This window comes from Leptonychotes weddellii, chromosome 15 (genome assembly GCF_054177405.1).
Source record: "Leptonychotes weddellii isolate Sample4059 chromosome 15, ASM5417740v2, whole genome shotgun sequence".
Lineage (NCBI taxonomy): Eukaryota > Metazoa > Chordata > Mammalia > Carnivora > Phocidae > Leptonychotes > Leptonychotes weddellii.
In genome coordinates this window covers 28,079,983-28,098,548 of record NC_138383.1, presented here as the reverse complement: position 1 = coordinate 28,098,548, position 18,566 = coordinate 28,079,983, and the positions used below count along the sequence as shown (strand labels likewise).

At 41.0% G+C, this 18,566-nt stretch overlaps 1 protein-coding gene across 7 annotated transcripts in view; it reads right to left on the bottom strand.

Moving 5' to 3' along the window:
* The window catches only part of RAD51C (RAD51 paralog C), a 45,853-nt gene that overhangs the window by 19,522 nt on the left and 7,765 nt on the right, over window positions 1-18,566 (bottom strand). For 5 of the 7 annotated variants that reach the window (XR_014140686.1, XR_014140685.1, XM_031029948.2 and 2 more), the window contains exon 5: window positions 2,344-2,475. The exons of the other annotated variants lie outside the window; for them this stretch is intronic. Coding sequence is in view for 3 of the 5 variants with exons in the window: in XM_031029948.2 (XP_030885808.1) it covers window positions 2,344-2,475 (132 nt within the window). In the remaining 2 variants the exon portion in view is untranslated. The remainder of the gene's footprint in view (window positions 1-2,343; window positions 2,476-18,566) is intronic. 7 annotated transcript variants of the gene reach the window in all.

Genomic DNA, 18,566 nt, shown 5'->3' with positions numbered 1-18,566 from the left:
GCAGGGGGAGTGGGAGAGGGAAGCAGGCTCCCCTGCTGAGCAGAGAGCCCGATGCAGGGCTCGATCCCAGGACCCTGGGATCATGACCTGAGCCAAAGGCAGACACTTAATGACTGAGCCACCCAGGCGCCCCTGAGTATGATCTTTAAAAAAATATGGGGCGCCTGGGTGGCTCAGGCTCAGTTGGTTAAGCGTCTGCCTTTGGCTCAAGTCATGATCTCAGGGTCCTGGGATCAAGCCCCGCATTGGGCTCCCTCCTCAGCAGGAAGCCTGCTTCTCCCTTTCCCATTCCCCCTGCTTGTGTTCCCTCTCTCGCTGTCTTTCTGTCAAATAAGTAGATAAAATCTTAAAAAAAAGAGGGGCGCCTGGGGGCTCAGTCAGTTAAGAGTCTGCCTTCGGCTCAGGTCATAATCCCAGAGTCCTGGGATCGAGCCCCGCATCGGGCTCCCTGCTCGGCAGGAAGCCTGCTTCTCTCTCTCCCACTCCCCCTGCTTGTGTTCCCTCTCCCGCTGTGTCTCTCTCTGTCAAATAAATAAAATCTTTAAAAAAAAAAAAAAGAAAAAATCTTTAAAAAAAAATATGTGTATATAGGGGTGCCTGGCTGACTCGGTAGAGCATGCAACTCTTGATCTCAGGGTTGTTGAGTTCAAGCCCCATGTTGGGTGTACAGATTACTTTAAAATAAAAATAAAAACTTAAAAAACTTAGTAAGTTTGGAAAAATAGGTACACCAAACTCAAGAATAATTATCTCTGGGTAACAGATACTTCACTTTCTACACTTTTGATTGTTTAGAACTTCTTTTATAGAAAGTATATATAAAATTGTGAAATGTATTTATTATCAAAAGTCCTAAATGCTTCTATACATGGTAACTGGGAAATTTAAAAAATCAAGCAAAGAAGAATTTATAAAGAGGGAAAAGTATGCCCTCAACCCCACAAAATCCTATTTCTAGAAGTAGTCATTATGAACATTTTGATCCTTTCAGATCTTTTTGTTGATATATAAAAGTATAAATGCACATATATAATTTTTATTTTTCTCAAAAGTGGGATCACATAAAATATATTATTATGTGACTTGAATCTTTTTACTTAATCATATATCTGGACATATCTTGTTCTGTGTTAGTACATGTATATTTACGTTACTCTTCTTAGACACTGCATAGTATTCCATGTTACTGTTTAGATTACTTTTTTAATCAGAAAAGATAAAGCTATTTCTATTCAACAAACAAAACGAAACTTAAAAACAATGCAACCCATTAGTCTTGAGTGCCCCCTACTGGGGGCTCCTCGTAGATATTAACAGATGCTAAATTACAAATTAATACAAGAAATAATTCAAACATAGGACACTATGCTTTTCAATATATGGCAAAAAAAAAAAAATCTAAAAACTCAAAAGAAAAGATATTTTGAAATGATTTTATTGAGGAGTTCTTTATCTACTTATGCTATATTACAGATATGTACAAAGGACTCTCTCATCAGGGTAAATACAAGAAAATCAAGTTAAGTGGCTTGATCTTTTCCCATCTCCCTCCTGGACAAGTGTGTGTATTGGTGTGATAAGTGGCACGGGGTTGTACAGTGGAAAGTGACGGCAAATGTGCAGTTAAAAAAAAAGTCATTACCTCACTCCTTTCTGTCTCGTCACTTCCGAACTTATCTTTATATCTGACCTCACATTTCAAATCTAGAAGAGTCAGCTCTACCTCCAAACATCTACGTTGTTCACACTATGTAATTTTTCTATCTGAGTCTGTGATTATACAACATGTTATAATAAAAGACCCAGAGTAAAAGAAAAATGGGGATGTTAGAAGAGCTTACCCGAAAAACATCAAATATTACATTAAAAAAAACCCAACATTGCAATTACCAAAGGTGGCATTTCTTTATCAAACAAGTCCATTTTAAAATATGGCATCCTGATTATGCTTGTTATTTTCTAGGAAAACTAATATACAACACTTATGACTGGAATTTTTTTTTTTTTTAAAGGTTTTATTTATTTATTTCACAGAGACACAGCGAGAGAGGGAACACAAGCAGGGGGAGTGGGAGAGGGAGAAGCAGGCCTCCCACTCAGCAGGGAGCCCAATGCGGGGCTCGATCCCAGGACCCTGGGATCATGACCTGAGCCAAAGGCAGACGCTTAACGACAGCCACCCAGGTGCCCCTGGAATTAATTTTTTAAAAAAATCAAACAAAGACCATTCAAAACTGTTTGTATTATGTGCTTTTAGTCAAATTCTATTCAGCTATTTCTAAACATTAATATTTTATACAAGTTTGATTTTATTATAAAATTCTCTTGGCTAATAATACTTACAGCTAATCTGTGGCTATTTGCAAGGCTGATCATTTGCTGGGCTAGGCCATTTAGTAATCGAGTACGAAGGGACAGGTCATCTAGGTCATGACGAAAAGGAAAAGCAATACCATCCACTATCACTAATCGAACCTAAATACAGAAGAGATAATGATATTAGGTTTGGTATTAAAAATAAAATTTAAAAAATGACATCCCAAAAGCATGTTCATTCCAGGAAAAAAAATCCTTAAAATCCAGAGTTATATTTCTAACTCTCCAAAATAAATCTATTCACCCAAAGCTTTCTGCATTAATCACCAAAAGTTAAAATGTACTCGTTTGATAATTTATCAACTTTAAACAGTAATTCAACATAAAGAAGCAATTATAATTTTCTTGTAATTTACCACTATACATAATCTTTACAGAGGCATTTTACACTGATAAAAAGCACTTCTGAAGTCTTAGTAAAACGAATTCTTCAATATTTCAATTTTACCTTCAAGATTTTTATGTTTTTTTTATTTAAAGATTTTATTTATTTATTTGACAGAGAGAGATATAACGAGAGCAGGAACACAAGCAGGGGGAGTGGGAGAGGGAGAAGCAGGCTTCCCGCGGAGCAGGGAGCCCGACATGGGGCTCGATCCCAGGACCCTGGGATCATGACCTGAGCCAAAGGCAGACGCTTAACGACTGAGCCACCCAGGCGCCCCTAAGATTTTTATGTTTTAAAAAACTCTTCAAATATTAAATTATTATATCTTCTTCAAAAACTTCAAAATTTTGGTATACTTAATTTTAAATATACTATAAGGCAACTAATCATTACAGAATCTGTTATAATATAGAATTCAGCAACTGATTGAATTCCAATCAAGAAGGTTCACTTACAGATGATAAACATTTTCATGACAGTTACATTTCTTTTTTTTTTAAGATTTTATTTATTTATTTGACAGAGAGAGATATAGGGAGAGCAGGAACACAAGCAGGCGGAGTGGGAGAGGGAGAAGCAGGCTTCCTGCCGAGCAGGGAGCCTGAAGTGGTACTCGATCCCAGGACCCTGGGATCATGACCTGAGCCAAAGGCAGATGCTTAACGACTGAGCCACCCAGGCGCCCATGAGAGTTGCATTTCTAATATAATCCAAATAATGGCTCCTACAATGACGTCAGAGTAATATATAAACCTCACATCCAAGAACAAACAGAATTTGGATATAAACCAGAAAAACCCGGTAAGATTATTTTTCTACCTAATAGGAATTAGGCTAAAGAAGAGAATTTGATGACACCATGTCTAAGTAACCCATTTTTGCATCTTTTATTATTCTTTCCTTCATTCAGCATGTGCTTATTGATACCTACTATATGTTAGTCACTGTTGCAGGCAGTAGGGAACAAGAGAAAAGGTCCCTGCTTTCTTGGAGTTTATGTTCTAGTGGCGTAAAGGACAATTAACATGCAAACAAATACATGAGTAATTTCTGATAATGATAGGAGTTATGAAGAAATGAAACTGTGTGAAATGATGATGAATAAGTAGGTGATAAGTAGAGGAAGGCTAACTTAGACTAGATGTAAGGGAAGGCATCAATGAAAAGGGAGGCAACAGAAGAACCGAGTCCTGGATAAGGACCTCTAGAAGGGAAAGAAAGACCACATACAAGGAAATACGTTTGTGTATGGTGACACACGGTAACTAGACATATTGTGGGGATTCTTTTATAATGTGTAAAAATATCACAAGTCACTATGATGTACAACTGAAACAGGATATTGTACATCAATTATACTTCAATTAAAAAAAATGCACCTTTGGGCGCGTGGGTGGCTCAGTTGGTTAAGCGACTGCCTTCAGCTCAGGTCATGATCCTGGAGTCCCGGGATCGAGTCCCACATCAGGCTCCCTGTTCAGCAGGGAGTCTGCTTCTCCCTCTGACCCTCCTCCCTCTCATGCTCTCTGTCTCTCATTCTCTCTCTCGCAAATAAAATCTTAAAAAAAAAAAATTAAAAAAACAAAACAAAAAAAACCCAAACGCATCTTTGTTGTTTCACTTTCATCACACTTGTTAACATAAACAAAAATATCAACCAGCCTTCATGTTAAAACAGTACTTGATCATCACGAGAGGAGCAACTTCTTTTGAATTGGACAGCAATCCAGTGCTCACTGGTAGCATGATTTTGCCATAGGTCAGATATGGATACATAAGTTTAGCAAAATTAAAATCAAGGAAAACCTCATATACTGGTGGTAAGAATGTAAACTCTTCAGCAACTATGAAAAAACAGTTCAGTGGTTCCTCAAAAAATTAAACAGTATTACCACATGACCCAGCAATTTCACTTCTAGGTCATGCACCAAAGAACTAAAAAATGGTACTAAAACAAATGTATGTACATACATGTTCATAGCAGCCACAATTCACAATAATCAAAAGGTAGAAACAGCCCCAATCAACAGATGAAAGGATTAAACAGACTGTGACGTATACATACAACAGGGTATTATCCTACCATAAAAAGGAATGAAGTACAGATACAAGCTACAAAGCAGATGAATTTTGAACATATTATGCTAAGTGAAAGAGCCAGACCAAAAAGATCACATATCATATGATTCCATTTATATGCAATATCCAAAATAAGTAAATCCATAGAGACAGAATACAGATTGGTGGTTGCCAGGGTCTTTGCAGGGAGGGAGAAAAGGGAGCAACTCCTTAAAGGGTATGAATTTCCTTTTAGGGTGATAAAAGCATTTTGGAACTAGAGGTAGTGATTATCAACATTGTAAATGTACTAATTGTACTGAATTGTTCACGTTTTTTTTTTTTTAAAGATTTTATTTATTTATTTGACAGAGAGAGCACAGCAGGGGGAGGAGAGGGAGAAGCAGACTCCCCACCAAGCAGGGAGCCCGATGCAGGACTTGATCCCAGGACTCTGGGATCATGACGCGAGCTGAAGGCAGATGCTTAACCACTGAGCCACCCAGGCACCCCTGAATTGTTCGCTTTTAAATGGTAAATCTTGGAGGCGCCTGGGTGGCTCACTCGGTTAAGAGTCTGCCTTTGGCTCAGGTCGTAATCTCGGGGTCCTGGGATTGAGCCAAGCCACCATTCAGTCCGGTTCCCTGCTCAGCAGGAAGTCTGCTTCTCCCTCTCCCTTCCCCTCCCACTTGTGTGCATGTGCACGTGCTCTCTCTCTCTCTCTCAAGTAAATGGAATCTTTTTTTTTTTTTTTTAAGATTTTATTTATTTGAAAGAGAGAGACACAGTGAGAGAAGGAACACAAGCAGGGTGAGTGGGAGAGGGAAAAGCAGGCTTCCCGCGGAGCAGGGAGCCTGATGTGGGACTCGATCCCTGGACCCTGCGATCATGACCTGAGCCAAAGGCAGACGCTTAACAACTGAGCCACCCAAACACCCTCAAATAAATGGAATCTTAAATCTCAAATAAACGGTGAATTATCTTATGTGAAATTAACCTCAACAAAAAAACCAAATCAATGAAAGCTTTCTATAAGACCCAGTTGGCTACACAAATTTATAATAAAAAGTATCACATGTTTTATTATTATTTGTAAATGGTGTGCTATACATCTTTTATATCAGCAACTTTATAATAAACTTATGTACGTATATATGTGCATACACTTTTTTTCCTGGAAAGCCAGTCACTAAACATTTACCAGCATACCAATTAAGAGGTAAGAATCAGATCATGTGTGTGTGTATGTGTGTATTTATTCATTTACACATTCATTCAGTGGTTCCCAAAGGCCAGAAAGTGATAGGATGATACATACAAATTGTTGAAAGAGAAAACACTGTCAACCAAAAATTGTGTATCTGGCAAAAGCATTCTTCGAAAATAAAGCAGAAATTAAGACATTTCCAGGTGTCTGAGTGGCTCAGTTGGCTGAGCGCCCGACTACTGGTCTCAGCTCAGGTCTTGATCTCCGGGTCATGAGCTGAAGCCCCATGCTGGGCTCCAATTAAAAAAAAAAAATTAAGGGCGCTTGGGGGGCTCAGTTGGTTAAGCGACTGCCTTCGGCTCAGGTCATGATCCTGGAGTCCCTGGATCGAGTCCCGCATCGGGCTCCCTGCTTGGCAGGGAGTCTGCTTCTCCCTCTGACCCTAACCCCACTCATGTGCTCTCTCATTCTCAAATAAATAAAATCTTTTTAAAAAAAAATTAAGACAATTCTGATAGAGAATTCATTGCTAGTAGATCTATTCTACAAGAAATGCTAAACAGAGTCCTTCGGGCTGAAAATGAAAGAACACCAGACAGTAACTCAAATCCATACACAGAAAGAATACCAGTAAGTGTAACTACATATCTAAAACTCAGCATTAATGTATTTTTGGTTTGTAACACCTCTTATTTTCTTATATGATTTAAAATACTATATAAAAAAATAATTATAAATCTATGTTGATGGTCACACAATGTATAAACATGTAATCCGTGACAATAACAACATAAAGAGGGATAAATGGAGCTTATAGCAACAAGGTTTTTGTATACTGTTGAAATTAATTTGGGGCGCCTGAGTGGCTCAGTCATTAAGCATCTGCCTTTGGCTCAGGTCATGATTTTAGGGTCCTGGGATCAAGCCCCGCATCGGGCTCTCTGCTCAGCGGGAAGCTTCCTTCTCCCTCTCCCACTCCTCCTGCTTGTGTTCCCTCTCTTGCTGTGTCTCTCTCTGTCAAATAAATAAATAAAATCTTTAAAAAATTTTAATTAAAAAAATTAATTTGGTATTAATTTGAACTAGACTGCTATGAATTAGGATGTTAATTATAATCCCCAGATCAACTAATAACTAAAAAATATATGGTAAAAGAAACGAGAAGGGACTCAACATGGTACACTGGAAAATATCTAACAAAAAAGAAAGCAGGAGGGCGCCTGGGTGGTTCAGTTGGTTGAGCGACTGCCTTCGGCTCAGGTCATGATCCTGGAGTCCCGGGATCGAGTCCCGCATCGGGCTCCCTGCTCGGCGGGGAGTCTGCTTCTCCCTCTGACCACCCCCCTTCTCATGCTCTCTCTATCTCATTCTCTCTCTCAAATAAATAAACAAAATCTTTAAAAAAAGAAAGCAGGAATGGGGAAATTGAGAAACAAGATACAGATCTTCCTCAACTTACATCAGGATTACATTCTAATAAACCCACACCAAGTCGAAAATACTGTTAAGTCGAAAATGCATTTAATACATTTAACCTACCGAACATCATAGTTTAATCTAGCCTAAGTTAAATGTGCGCTCACAATACTTACATTAGCCTACACCTGGGCAAAACCATCTAACACAAAGCCTATTTTATAATAAAGCACCAAATCTCTCATGTAATTTACTGAATACTGTACTAAAAGTGAAAAATAGAATGGTTATATAGGTACAGAATGGCTGTAAGCATATTGCTTGTTTACCCTCATGATTGCATGGCTGATTGAAAGCTGTGGCTCACTGCAAGAGTACTACACTGAATATCACTAGCCTAGGAAAAGATCAAAATTCAATGTACAGTTTTTACTGAATACATACCACTTTTGCACCATTGTAAAATAAAAAAACTTGGGGCACCTGTGTGGCTCAGTGGGTTAAGCATCTGCCTTCGGCTCAGGTCATGATCCCAGGGTCCTGGGATCGAGCCCCGCGTTGGGCTCCCTGCTCAGTGGGGAACCTGCTTCTCCCTCTCCCTCTGCCACTCCCCCTGCTTGTGCGTGCGCTCGTGCGCTCTTTCTCTCTCTGTCAAATAAATAAATAAAATCTTTAAAAATAATAAATAAAATAAAATAAAAATAAAATAAATAAAATAAAAAACTTTTAAGTCGAATCATCCTAAGTCAGAGACTTAGGCAGAGATTGGCAGAATGGATTTTAAAAAATGATCTAACTATAGGCTTTCTGCAAGAGACTCATTTTATTTATTTTTTTTCTTTAAAGATTTATTTATTTATTTGAGAGAGAGAATGAGAGATAGCACGAGAGGGAAGAGGGTCAGAGGGAAGAGGGTCAGAGGGAGGAGACCCCCTGCCGAGCAGGGAGCCCGATGCGGGACTTGATCCCAGGACTCCAGGATCACGACCTGAGCCGAAGGCAGTCGCCCAAGCATCTGAGCCACCCAGGCGCCCCGCAAGAGACTCATTTTAGATCCAAAGATACAAATAAGTGGGGCACCTGGCTGGCTCATTTGGAGGAGCATGCGACAATGATCTCAGGGTCATGAGTTTGAGCCCCACATTGTGTGTAAATATTACTTACATAAAACTTAAAAACAAAACAAAGATACAAGTAAGAATGAAAGGATGGAAAAAGATATTCCCTGCAAACAGTAACCAGAATAGAGCTGTAGTGGCTATACTAGTATCAGATAAAAGACACTTCAAAAGGGGCGCCTGGGTGGCTCAGTCGTTCAGCGTCTGCCTTCGGCTCAGGTCATGATCCCAGGGTCCTGGGATCGAGCCTCACATTGGGCTCCCTGCTCCACGGGAAGCCTGCTTCTCCCTCTCCCACTCCCCCTGCTTGTGTTCCCTCTCTCGCTGTGTCTCTCTCTGTCAAATAAATAAAATCTTTAAAATAAAAAGTTTTATAAAAAAAAAAGACTTCAAGAGAAAACTTGTTACAAGAGACAAAGAAGGGTAAAAATAAATAATAATTTATATAATATAAAAATTGTATAATAATAAAAGGTTCAGTTCAGCAAGAAGATATAGCAATTATATGCTGTGATGGCAACTGCAGAACCTCCTCCCCAGCTGCTCCCCAGCATCCTGACTCACCCACCACCTGCCTGCTCACCAATAAAGGTTGACCCATAAAAAGAAAAAAAAAAAGAAAAGAAACAGATATATAAATATATACAAAACGCTCCACTCAACAGCAGATTACACATTCTTCTCAAATGCACATGGAACATTTTCCTGGATAGACCTAGATATTAGGTACCAAAATAAGTCTCAATAAATGTATAAACATGGAATCTTATATAAAGTATCTTCTCTGACCAGAATATAATGGAATTAGAAACAGACATCAGAAGGAAATTTGGAAAATTCACAAATATATAGAAATTAAACAAGACACACTTTTTTTTTTTTTAAGTGATTTCTACACCCAACATGGGGCTCACACACGACCCCAAGAGCACTTGGCTGGCTCAGTTGGAAGAGCATGGGACTCTTGATCTTGGGGTCATGAGTTCAAGTCTCACATTGGGTATAGCGATTACTTAAATAAACTTAAAAAAAAAAAAAAACACCACCAAAATAACAACAAAAAACTCACAACCCTGAGATCAAGAGTCACATGCTCTATCAACTGAGCCAGCCAGGTAACCCTAAACAACACATTCTTAAATAATGAATGAGTCAAAGAAGACATTACAAGGGAAATTAGAAAATACTTAAGGATGAATGAATATAAAAACACAATAATACCAAATTATAAAATACAGTGTAAGAAGTGCTCCATAGGAAATGTAGAGCTCTAAACAACTATATTTTAAAAGACAGAAGGAAAGGAAGAAAGATCTCAGACTAATATCCAAAACTTGGACCTTAAGGAACTAGAAAAAAGAAGAGCAAACTAAACTCAAAGAAGGCAAAACAAAAGAAGTAATAAAAATTAGGTGGAGGGGCGCCTGGGTGGCTCAGTCGTTAAGTGTCTGCCTTCAGCTCAGGTCATGATCCCAGAGTCCTGGGATCGAGCCCCGCATCGGGCTCCCTGCTCCAGGGGAAGCCTGCTTCTCCCTCTCCCACTCCCCCTGCTTGTGTTCCCTCTCTTGCTGTGTCTGTCAAATAAATAAATAAAATCTTAAAAAAAAAAAAAATTAGGTGGAAATAGCGGCGCCTGGGTGGCTCAGTCATTGGGTGTCTGCCTTCGGCTCAGGTCAGGATCCCAGGGTCCTGGGATCAAGCCCCTGGTATTGGACTTCCTGCTCAGCGGGGGCCTGCTTCTCCCTCTCCAGCTCCCTATGCTTGTATTCCCTCTCTTGCTATCTCTCTCTGTCAAATAAATAAATAAAATCTTAAAAAAAAAATTAGGTGGAAATAATCAAAATAAGACAAGAAAGAAACAGGGAAAATGAATGAAATCCAAAGTTGATTCTCTGAAAAGACCAACAAAACTGACAAACTTTTAAACTAAGGAAAAAAGAGAGAAGACTTGGGCGCCTGGGTGGCTCAGTCGGTTAAGCTTCGACTCTTGATTTAGGCTCAGGTCATGATCTCATGGTCGAAGAATCAAGGCCTGTGTTGGGCTCTGGACTCCAGGCTCTGCACTCAACAGGGAGTCTGCTTGAAATTCTCTCTCTCCTCTCCCTCTGCCCCTCACCCTGCTCGCACCCACCCTCTCTCTTTCTCAAATAATTTTTTTTTTTTTAAAGAGAGAAGACCCAAATTACTCAAATCCGGAATGAAAATGGGGACATTATACCAACTTTATAGAAATAAAAACAAACATTTGTATGCAAAAAAATTAGATGACCTGGGTAAAATAAACAAATTCACTGAAACACACAAACTATCAAAACTGACTGAAGAACAAACAGAAAATCTGAATGGACCTATAACAATGGAGAGATTGAATCAGTAATAAAAAGCCTTCCAACAACAACAAAAAAAAGACCAGGACCAGAGAGCTTCACTGGCGAATTTTTTTTTTTTTTTCCCTAAGCAGACCCAATGTGGGGCTTGAACTCATGACCCTGAGATCAAGAGTCACATGCTGTACTGACTGAGCCAGACAGGTGCCCCTTCATTGGTGAATTTTATAAAATGTTTAAAGAATTTACACCAGGGGTGCCTGGTGGCTCAGTCGGTTAAGTGTCTGCCTTTGGCTCAGGTCATGATCCCAGGGTCCTGGGATAGAGCCTTGAGCCCTACACATCAGGCACCCTGCTTAGCAGGGAGTCTGCTTCTCCCTCTCCCTCCGCTCCTCCCCCTGCTTGTGCACTCTCTCTCTTTCTCAAATAAATAAAAAGAATTTATACCAATTCTTCTCAAACTTTTCCAAAAAATAGAGGAGGGAACACTTCCTAATTCATTCTATGAAGCCAATATACTGATACCAAAGCTAGATAAAGATATCACCAGTAAAGAAAACTACAGACCGGGCGCCTGGGTGGCTCAGTCGTTAAGCGTCTGCCTTCGGCTCAGGTCATGATCCCAGGGTCCTGGGATCGAGCCCCACATCGGGCTCCCTGCTTCTCCCTCTCCCACTCCCCCTGCTTGTGTTCCCTCTCTCGCTATGTCTCTTTCTGTCAAAAAAATAAAATCTTAAAAAAAAAAGAAAACTACAGACCAATTACAGATACAAAAATCCTCAACAAAATACTACCAAATGGAATCCTGCAGCATATTAAAAGAACTTATACAATAGTGTCTGGCCAAAGTAGACTCAATAAATATTTGGTGAATAAATAAATGTGCAAGCCACAAAAAAAAAAAAAAAAAAGCAGATCTATATTCTCATTTTCTTTTGGTGACTAAAGAAATGCTGGACAATTATTTCAAAATTTATAACCCAATAATTCACCTAGTGGAAAATATATGAAATATAGTGGTATATTAATTAAATTTAATTGAATTATGTGGCACCCGGTTGGCTCAGTCAGTGCAGCATCTGACTCTTAATCTCAGCGTTGAGTTTGAACCCTATGTTGGGTGTAGAGATTACTTAAAAATAAAACTTTTTTTTTTTAAAGGATTTATACCATGATTAAATCTACAGATTCAATATAATCTCTATCAAAATTCCAACTGCATTTCTGCAGAAATAAGTAAGACTCCATTCATATGGATCAAATTCAGATGGAATTGCAAGGGGCCCTGAATAGCCAAAACAATCTTGAAAATAACTCATATGTCCCAATTTCAGAACATACTATGAAGCTACTAATCAAAACTGTGTGATACTGGCATAGAACAGACATGTACATTAATAGAGTCCAGAAATTAACCCACACATCTATGGTCAACGGATTTGCAACAAGGATGCCAAGCCCATTCAATGGGGAAAGAGTAGTCTTTTCAACAAATGGTGCTGGAACAACTGGATGTCTGCATACAAAATGAAGTTGGACACTTACTTCAGACTGTGTATAAAAAATTAACCCAAGTATTAAAGTTCCAAATAAAAAAGTTAAGCTATTAAACTGGTTGGAGTTCAGGACATGCTACCCCAAAATTTGGCCCCTTGGCATACTGAGTATCTTTTTAGCTATTTATTTATTTGAGAGAGACAGTGAGCATGCACATGCATGGGGGAGGGGCAGAGAGAGAGAGAAGCAGATGCCCTGCTAAGCGCGAAGGCCGACAAGGGACTTGACACAGGGCTCCATCTTACAACCCTGAGACCGGACACTGAGCCACCCAGGTGCCTCGGCATACTGAATACCTTAAGTAGAAGTTTGAGAAAAAACAGAAGCAGGAAGGTCAATTTGACCTCCTAGTCTCTCTCTTCTTCCCAGAAAGCAGGAGATAAATCCCCTGTGTGAAAGGTACCCTCCCTCTATCAGGAAAAAAGGAGACGCCCTATCACGAGAGACAGGGAATTTAGGGTTGAGAAGGTATATAAACAAACCTTGTTAATTATCTTCCAAATTACTACATAATTTACCACCTCTAGCCCAAACCCCTTTGTCTTATCAATTCTTCACAAATTTACTGTTTTTGCCTAAAAGATATAAAAGCTTCCTGTTCTAGTCACTTCTTTGGGTTTTTATTGTCTTGTAGAAGGCTCCCATGTATATATAAAAGTTCAGTAAAATGTGTGTGCTTTTCTCCTGTTACGCTCCCTGTCAGTTTAATTTTCAGACCCAGCCAGAGACCGTAAGAGGGTTGAGGAAAACTTTTTCCTCCCCTATAAAATCTTAGAAGTAAATTTTCATGATATTGGATTTAGCAAAGAAAAAGAGTGAATGAGTGAGAGAGAGAGAGAGGCGTGCTTGGGTGGCTCAGTAGGTTAAGCATCTGCCTTCAGCTCAGCTCATGATTCCAGGGTCCTGGGATTGAGTCCCGTATCGGGCTCCCTGCTCAGTGGAGAACCTGCTTCTCCCTCTGCCTGCCACTCCCCCTGCTTGTGCCCTCTCAAATAAATAAAATCTTTAAAAAAAAAATAAAAAGGAGCATGCATGAGCAGGGGAGGGGCAGAGGAAGAGAGAAAATCTTTTTAATTAAAAATTTTCTTTTAGATTTTATTTATTTATTTGAGAGAGAGAGACAGATAGTGAGAGAGAGTACAAATGGGGAGGAGAGGGAGAAGCAGGTTCCCTGCAAAGCAAGGAGCCCGATGCGGGACTTGATCCCAGGACCCTGGGACCATGAGCTGAGCCAAAGGCAGATGCCCAACCAACTGAGCCACCCAGGTGCCCTGGAGAGAGAAAATCTTAAGCAGGCTCCATGCCCAGCGAAGAGCCTGACGTGGGGCTCAATCTCACAACCCTGAGATCATGACCTGAGTCAAAATCAACAGTCAGATACTTAACCAACTGAGCCACCCAGGCGCCCCTTGGCAATGACTTCTCATACATAACACCAAAAACATAAGCAACAACAACCAAAGGATAATTGGACTTCACCAAAATTTAACATTTTTGTGTATCAAAGGGCACTGTCAAGAAAATGAAAGGAGGGGCGCCTGGGTGGCTCAGTTGTTAAGCATCTGCCTTCGGCTCAGGTCATGATCCCAGGGTCCTGGGATCGAGCCCCACATCGGGCTCCCTGCTCCATGGGGAGCCTGCTTCTCCCTCTCCCACTCCCCCTGCTTGTGTTCCCTCTCTCGCTGTGTCTCTGTCAAATAAATAAATAAAATCTTTAAAAAAAAAAAAAAAAGAAAAGAAAATGAAAGGAAAATTCACGGATCAGAGAAAGGGTATTCACAGGAAAACAAATAACCTTTGGAAAGATAAATGGGCCCTTTGGAGAACAGGTGGGAGATTTGATAGTTTTGTGAAAATGTCTATCTTGAAAGTTCCACATGAACTGAGAACATATATTCTGTTGTTGGACGAAGTAGTCTATAGATATCCATTATATCCAATTGTTTGGTAGTGTTGAGTTCATCTACATTCTTACTGGTTTTGTCTGCTGGATCTGTCCATTTCTATTAGCTGCTAAAGACTCCAAATATAGCAAAATCATCTACTTCTCCTTGCAGTTCTCAGTTTTTGCTTCATGAAGTTTGATGCTCTGTTGTCAGGCATATACATGTTAGGAATTGTTACATCTTTTTGCGGAACTGACCTTTTTATCATTATGTAATGTCCCTCTTTATCCCTGATAACTTTCCTTGGTCTGATACCTGCTCTCTAAAATAAATATAGCTACTCTTGCTTTCTTTTGATTAGTGTTTTTGGGTTTTTTTTTTAAGATTTTATTTATTCATTTGACAGTGAGAGAGACAGCGAGACCAAGAACACAAGCAGGGGGAGTGGGAGAGGGAGAAGCAGGCTTCCCGCCAAGCAGGGAGCCCAATGTGGGGCTCGATCCCAGACCTGAGCCGAAGGCAGACGCTCAACGACTGAGCCACCCAGGCACCCTCTTTTGATTAGTGTTAACATGGTAGATCTTTCTCTGATCATTTACTTTTAATCTACAGGTATCTTTATATCTAAAGTGGGTTTTTAAGATTTTTTTTTTTAAAGTAATCTCTACCCTTAACATGGGGCTTGAACACACAACCCTGACATCAAGAGTTGCACACTTGAGGGGCGCCTGGGTGGCTCAGTCGTTAAGTGTCTGCCTTCGGCTCAGGTCATGATCCCAGGATCCTGGGATCGAGCCCCGCATCGGGCTCCCCGCTCAGCGGGAAGCCTGCTTCTCCCTCTCCCACTGCCCCCTGCTTGTGTTCCCTCTCTCGCTGTCTCTCTCTCTGTCAAATAAATAAATAAAATATTTAAAAAAAAAAAAAAAGAGTTGCACACTTGGGCACCTGAGTGGCTCAGTTGGTTAAGCATCTGACTCTTGATTCTGGTTCAGGTCATGATCTCAGGGTTGTGAGATCGAGCCCCACACTGGGCCCTGGGCGTGGAGTCTGCTTAAGATATTCTTTCTCCCTCTGCTCCTTCACACTTGCACTCTCTCTCTCTCTAAAAAAGAAGAATCGCACGCTCCACTGACTGAGCCAGCCAGGCACCCTTGAAGTGGGTTTCTTGTAGTCAACATATAGTTCAGTCTTGTTTTTTGATCCACTGGTACAACCTTTTTGAAGGGCAATCTGTGTTAAAAAAAAAATTATTGACACCTGTTAAAATAGTAAGGAAGACTTTATACAAGAAGATAGCAATATCCTTTTTGATGGGTTTTGTAATAGGGAAGAGATATTGGGCTTAACCCCAAATACAGCAAGGACAAGTGGGGATTTATAGCCAAGGAGCAGGGTGAGTGTCAGTGAATAGAAAATTATTAGGAGGAGACATCAATGGTAGGATTTTTGGTAACGTGACCTAACAGAATTCTTGCTATATAGGCAGGTCAAAGACATAACATTGAAAGTGGGGAATGAGGAACTTGAAATATCAAGGGTGATCAGAAATTAAAGGTGGGAGATTCTCTCTAAACTAATTTACAGGATTCTTTACTACTGTACCCCTATGTTCACAGCAGCACTATTCACAGTAATGAACTGGATTGGTCAGGCCAAAGACAGGATGTGGGTGAAAGTCGAGGCATATTCAAAAAGGCTCAGAGGAGGCTGACTAAAGTTTGGTCAGAGAGTCTCTGTCATGTGTAATATTTATCAAAATTAAATATGCACATACTCTTTAATATAATTCTAATATTTAGAATTTGTCCCATAAACAGGGGCACCTGGGTGGCTCAGTTGGTTAAGCATCTGACTTGAGCTCAGATCATGATCTCAGGTCCTTGGTTTCAGCTCAGGACCTGAGCTCAGGGTCATGAAATTGAGCCCCCCAGGTCGGGCTCTGCCCTCAGCACAAAGTCTGCTTTCTCTACCTCGGGATGCCTGGGTGGCTCAGTCAGTTAAGCGTGTGCCCTCAGCTCAGATCATGATCTCAGGTCCTGGGATGGAGCCGCAATCCATGCTCAGCAGGGAGTCCACTTCTCCTCTCCCTCTGCTCCTCCCCCAGCTCATGCTCGCTTTCTCTTTCTCTCTCAAATAAATAAAATCTTAAAAAAAAAAAAATTTATCCCATAAACACACTTAAAAATGTACCCCAAGATATGTGTAAGGATTATCTCCGAACCACTGTTAATAATAGCATCTAAAAGACCACCAATAAGAGGATTAGTTAAATAAATTAAGGTACTTAGTCGTTTCCCAATTTTTTTTATGTAGAATACACAGAACATTCATCTTGTATAGCTGAAATTCTATTCCCATTAAACAATAACTGCCCATTTTCCCCTTCCCCTCTCAGGCCCTTGTAACCACCATTCTATTTTATGTCTGAGTCTGACTACTCTTCACACCTCATGTAAGTAGAATCATACAGTATGTCTTTTTTTGACTGGCTTATTTCACTTAACATAATGTCCTCAAGATTCATCCAAGTTGCAGCATATGTCAGAAATTCTTTCCTTTTTAAGGATGAATAATATTACATTGTATGTGTATACCACATTTTGCTCATCTATTCATTCATCAGTGGACACTTGGGTTGCTTCCACATTTTAGGAAATATGAATAATGCTGCTATGAACACAGGTTTACAAATATCTCTTCAAGACCCTGCTTTCGGCAGAGCAAGATGGCGGAGGAGTAGGAGACCTGGATTTCGTCTCCTCTCAGGAATTCAGCTGGACAGGGATCAAACCATTCTGAACACCTACAAACTCAACAGGAGATCGAAGAAAAGAATAGCAACAACTCTCTCATCAGAAAAGCGACCACTTTCTGGAAGGTAGGACGTGCAGAGAAGTGAATCCGAGGCGATATTCGGGAGGATAGACGGCGGGGGAGGGGCCTCCATTGGCCGCTTCTGGCAAGTGATAGAACCACGGAGCACAAAATCGGAACTTTTAAAAGTCTGCTCTGCTGAGGGACGTCACTCCGGTGGCTAAGCGGGGGGTGGAACCCTTGAGGGACAGTGTGGTCTCAGGACCCTCGGGGTCACAGAAAGACCGGGGGTGCCTGAGGGCGGCAGAGCTCCCAGGTATCAGAGCAGGGAAGCCGGCTGCAGAGACGGAGCCCAGGCGCAGGCTCTCAGCTCGGGGTTGCCATAAACCGTGATCCGTGGCACAGTCGGGCCACTGCTCCTCCAGCAGGGACCCAACAAGCAGCAGATCTGGGGAGACTCACCTTCCTCCCCCGGGAGGAGCGGCGCAGGAGCGCACCACAGAGATCTGCTGGGTTTGGAGACTCCACACAGGGTCGAGTGCCAGAGAGAGAAACGCGCGGTCACAGGCCGGGTGAGCACGGAGTGCGGTCGGAGACCGGAGAGACGGGAGTGACTGACGGCTGTGCTCTGGGGGCTCACTGAGGAGCAGGGCCCCAAGTTCTCGGCTCCTCCGGGACGGAGATTGGGAGGCCGCCATTTTCACTCTCCGCCTCCAAAGCTGTAAGGAAAGCTCGCAGGGAACAAAAGCTCCGGAGACCAAACCCGAGCAGATTACTTAGCCCAGACCGGGCAAGGGCAGGGCAATTCCGTCTCCAGCAAAGACATTTGGAAACCACGGCAACAGGACCCTCCCCAGAAGATCAGCAAGAAAAGCCAGCCAAGACCAAGTTTACCGATCAATGAGAACGGCAGAACTCCAGCGCTAGGGGAATACTACAAATAGAATTCATGGCTTTTTTACCATGATTCTTTAGTCTTTCAAAGTTAATTTTTTTTAATTTTTCTTTTTCCCTTTTTCAACCAACATCTTATCAATCCCTTTTTTAAAAAACATTTTTATTTTTCATTTTTAGAGTCATATTCTATCCCTTCATAGTAGTTACCCGGATTTTTGGCATATATGTATAAGTTGTTCTCTCTTTAAAAATTTAAGATAGTTTTTTTTTTTTTAAGATTTTATTTATTTATTTGACAGAGAGAGACACAGCAAGAGAGGGAACACAAACAGGGGGAGTAGGAGAGGGAGAAGCAGGCTTCCCACGGAGCAGGGAGCCCGATGCGGGGCTCGATCCCAGGACCCTGGGATCACCACCTGAGCCGAAGGCAGACGCTTAACAACTGAGCCACCCAGGCGCCCCTGAGATAGTTTCTTCTAACAGATCAAAATATACCCTAAATCTCTAGTATATGGTTTTTTT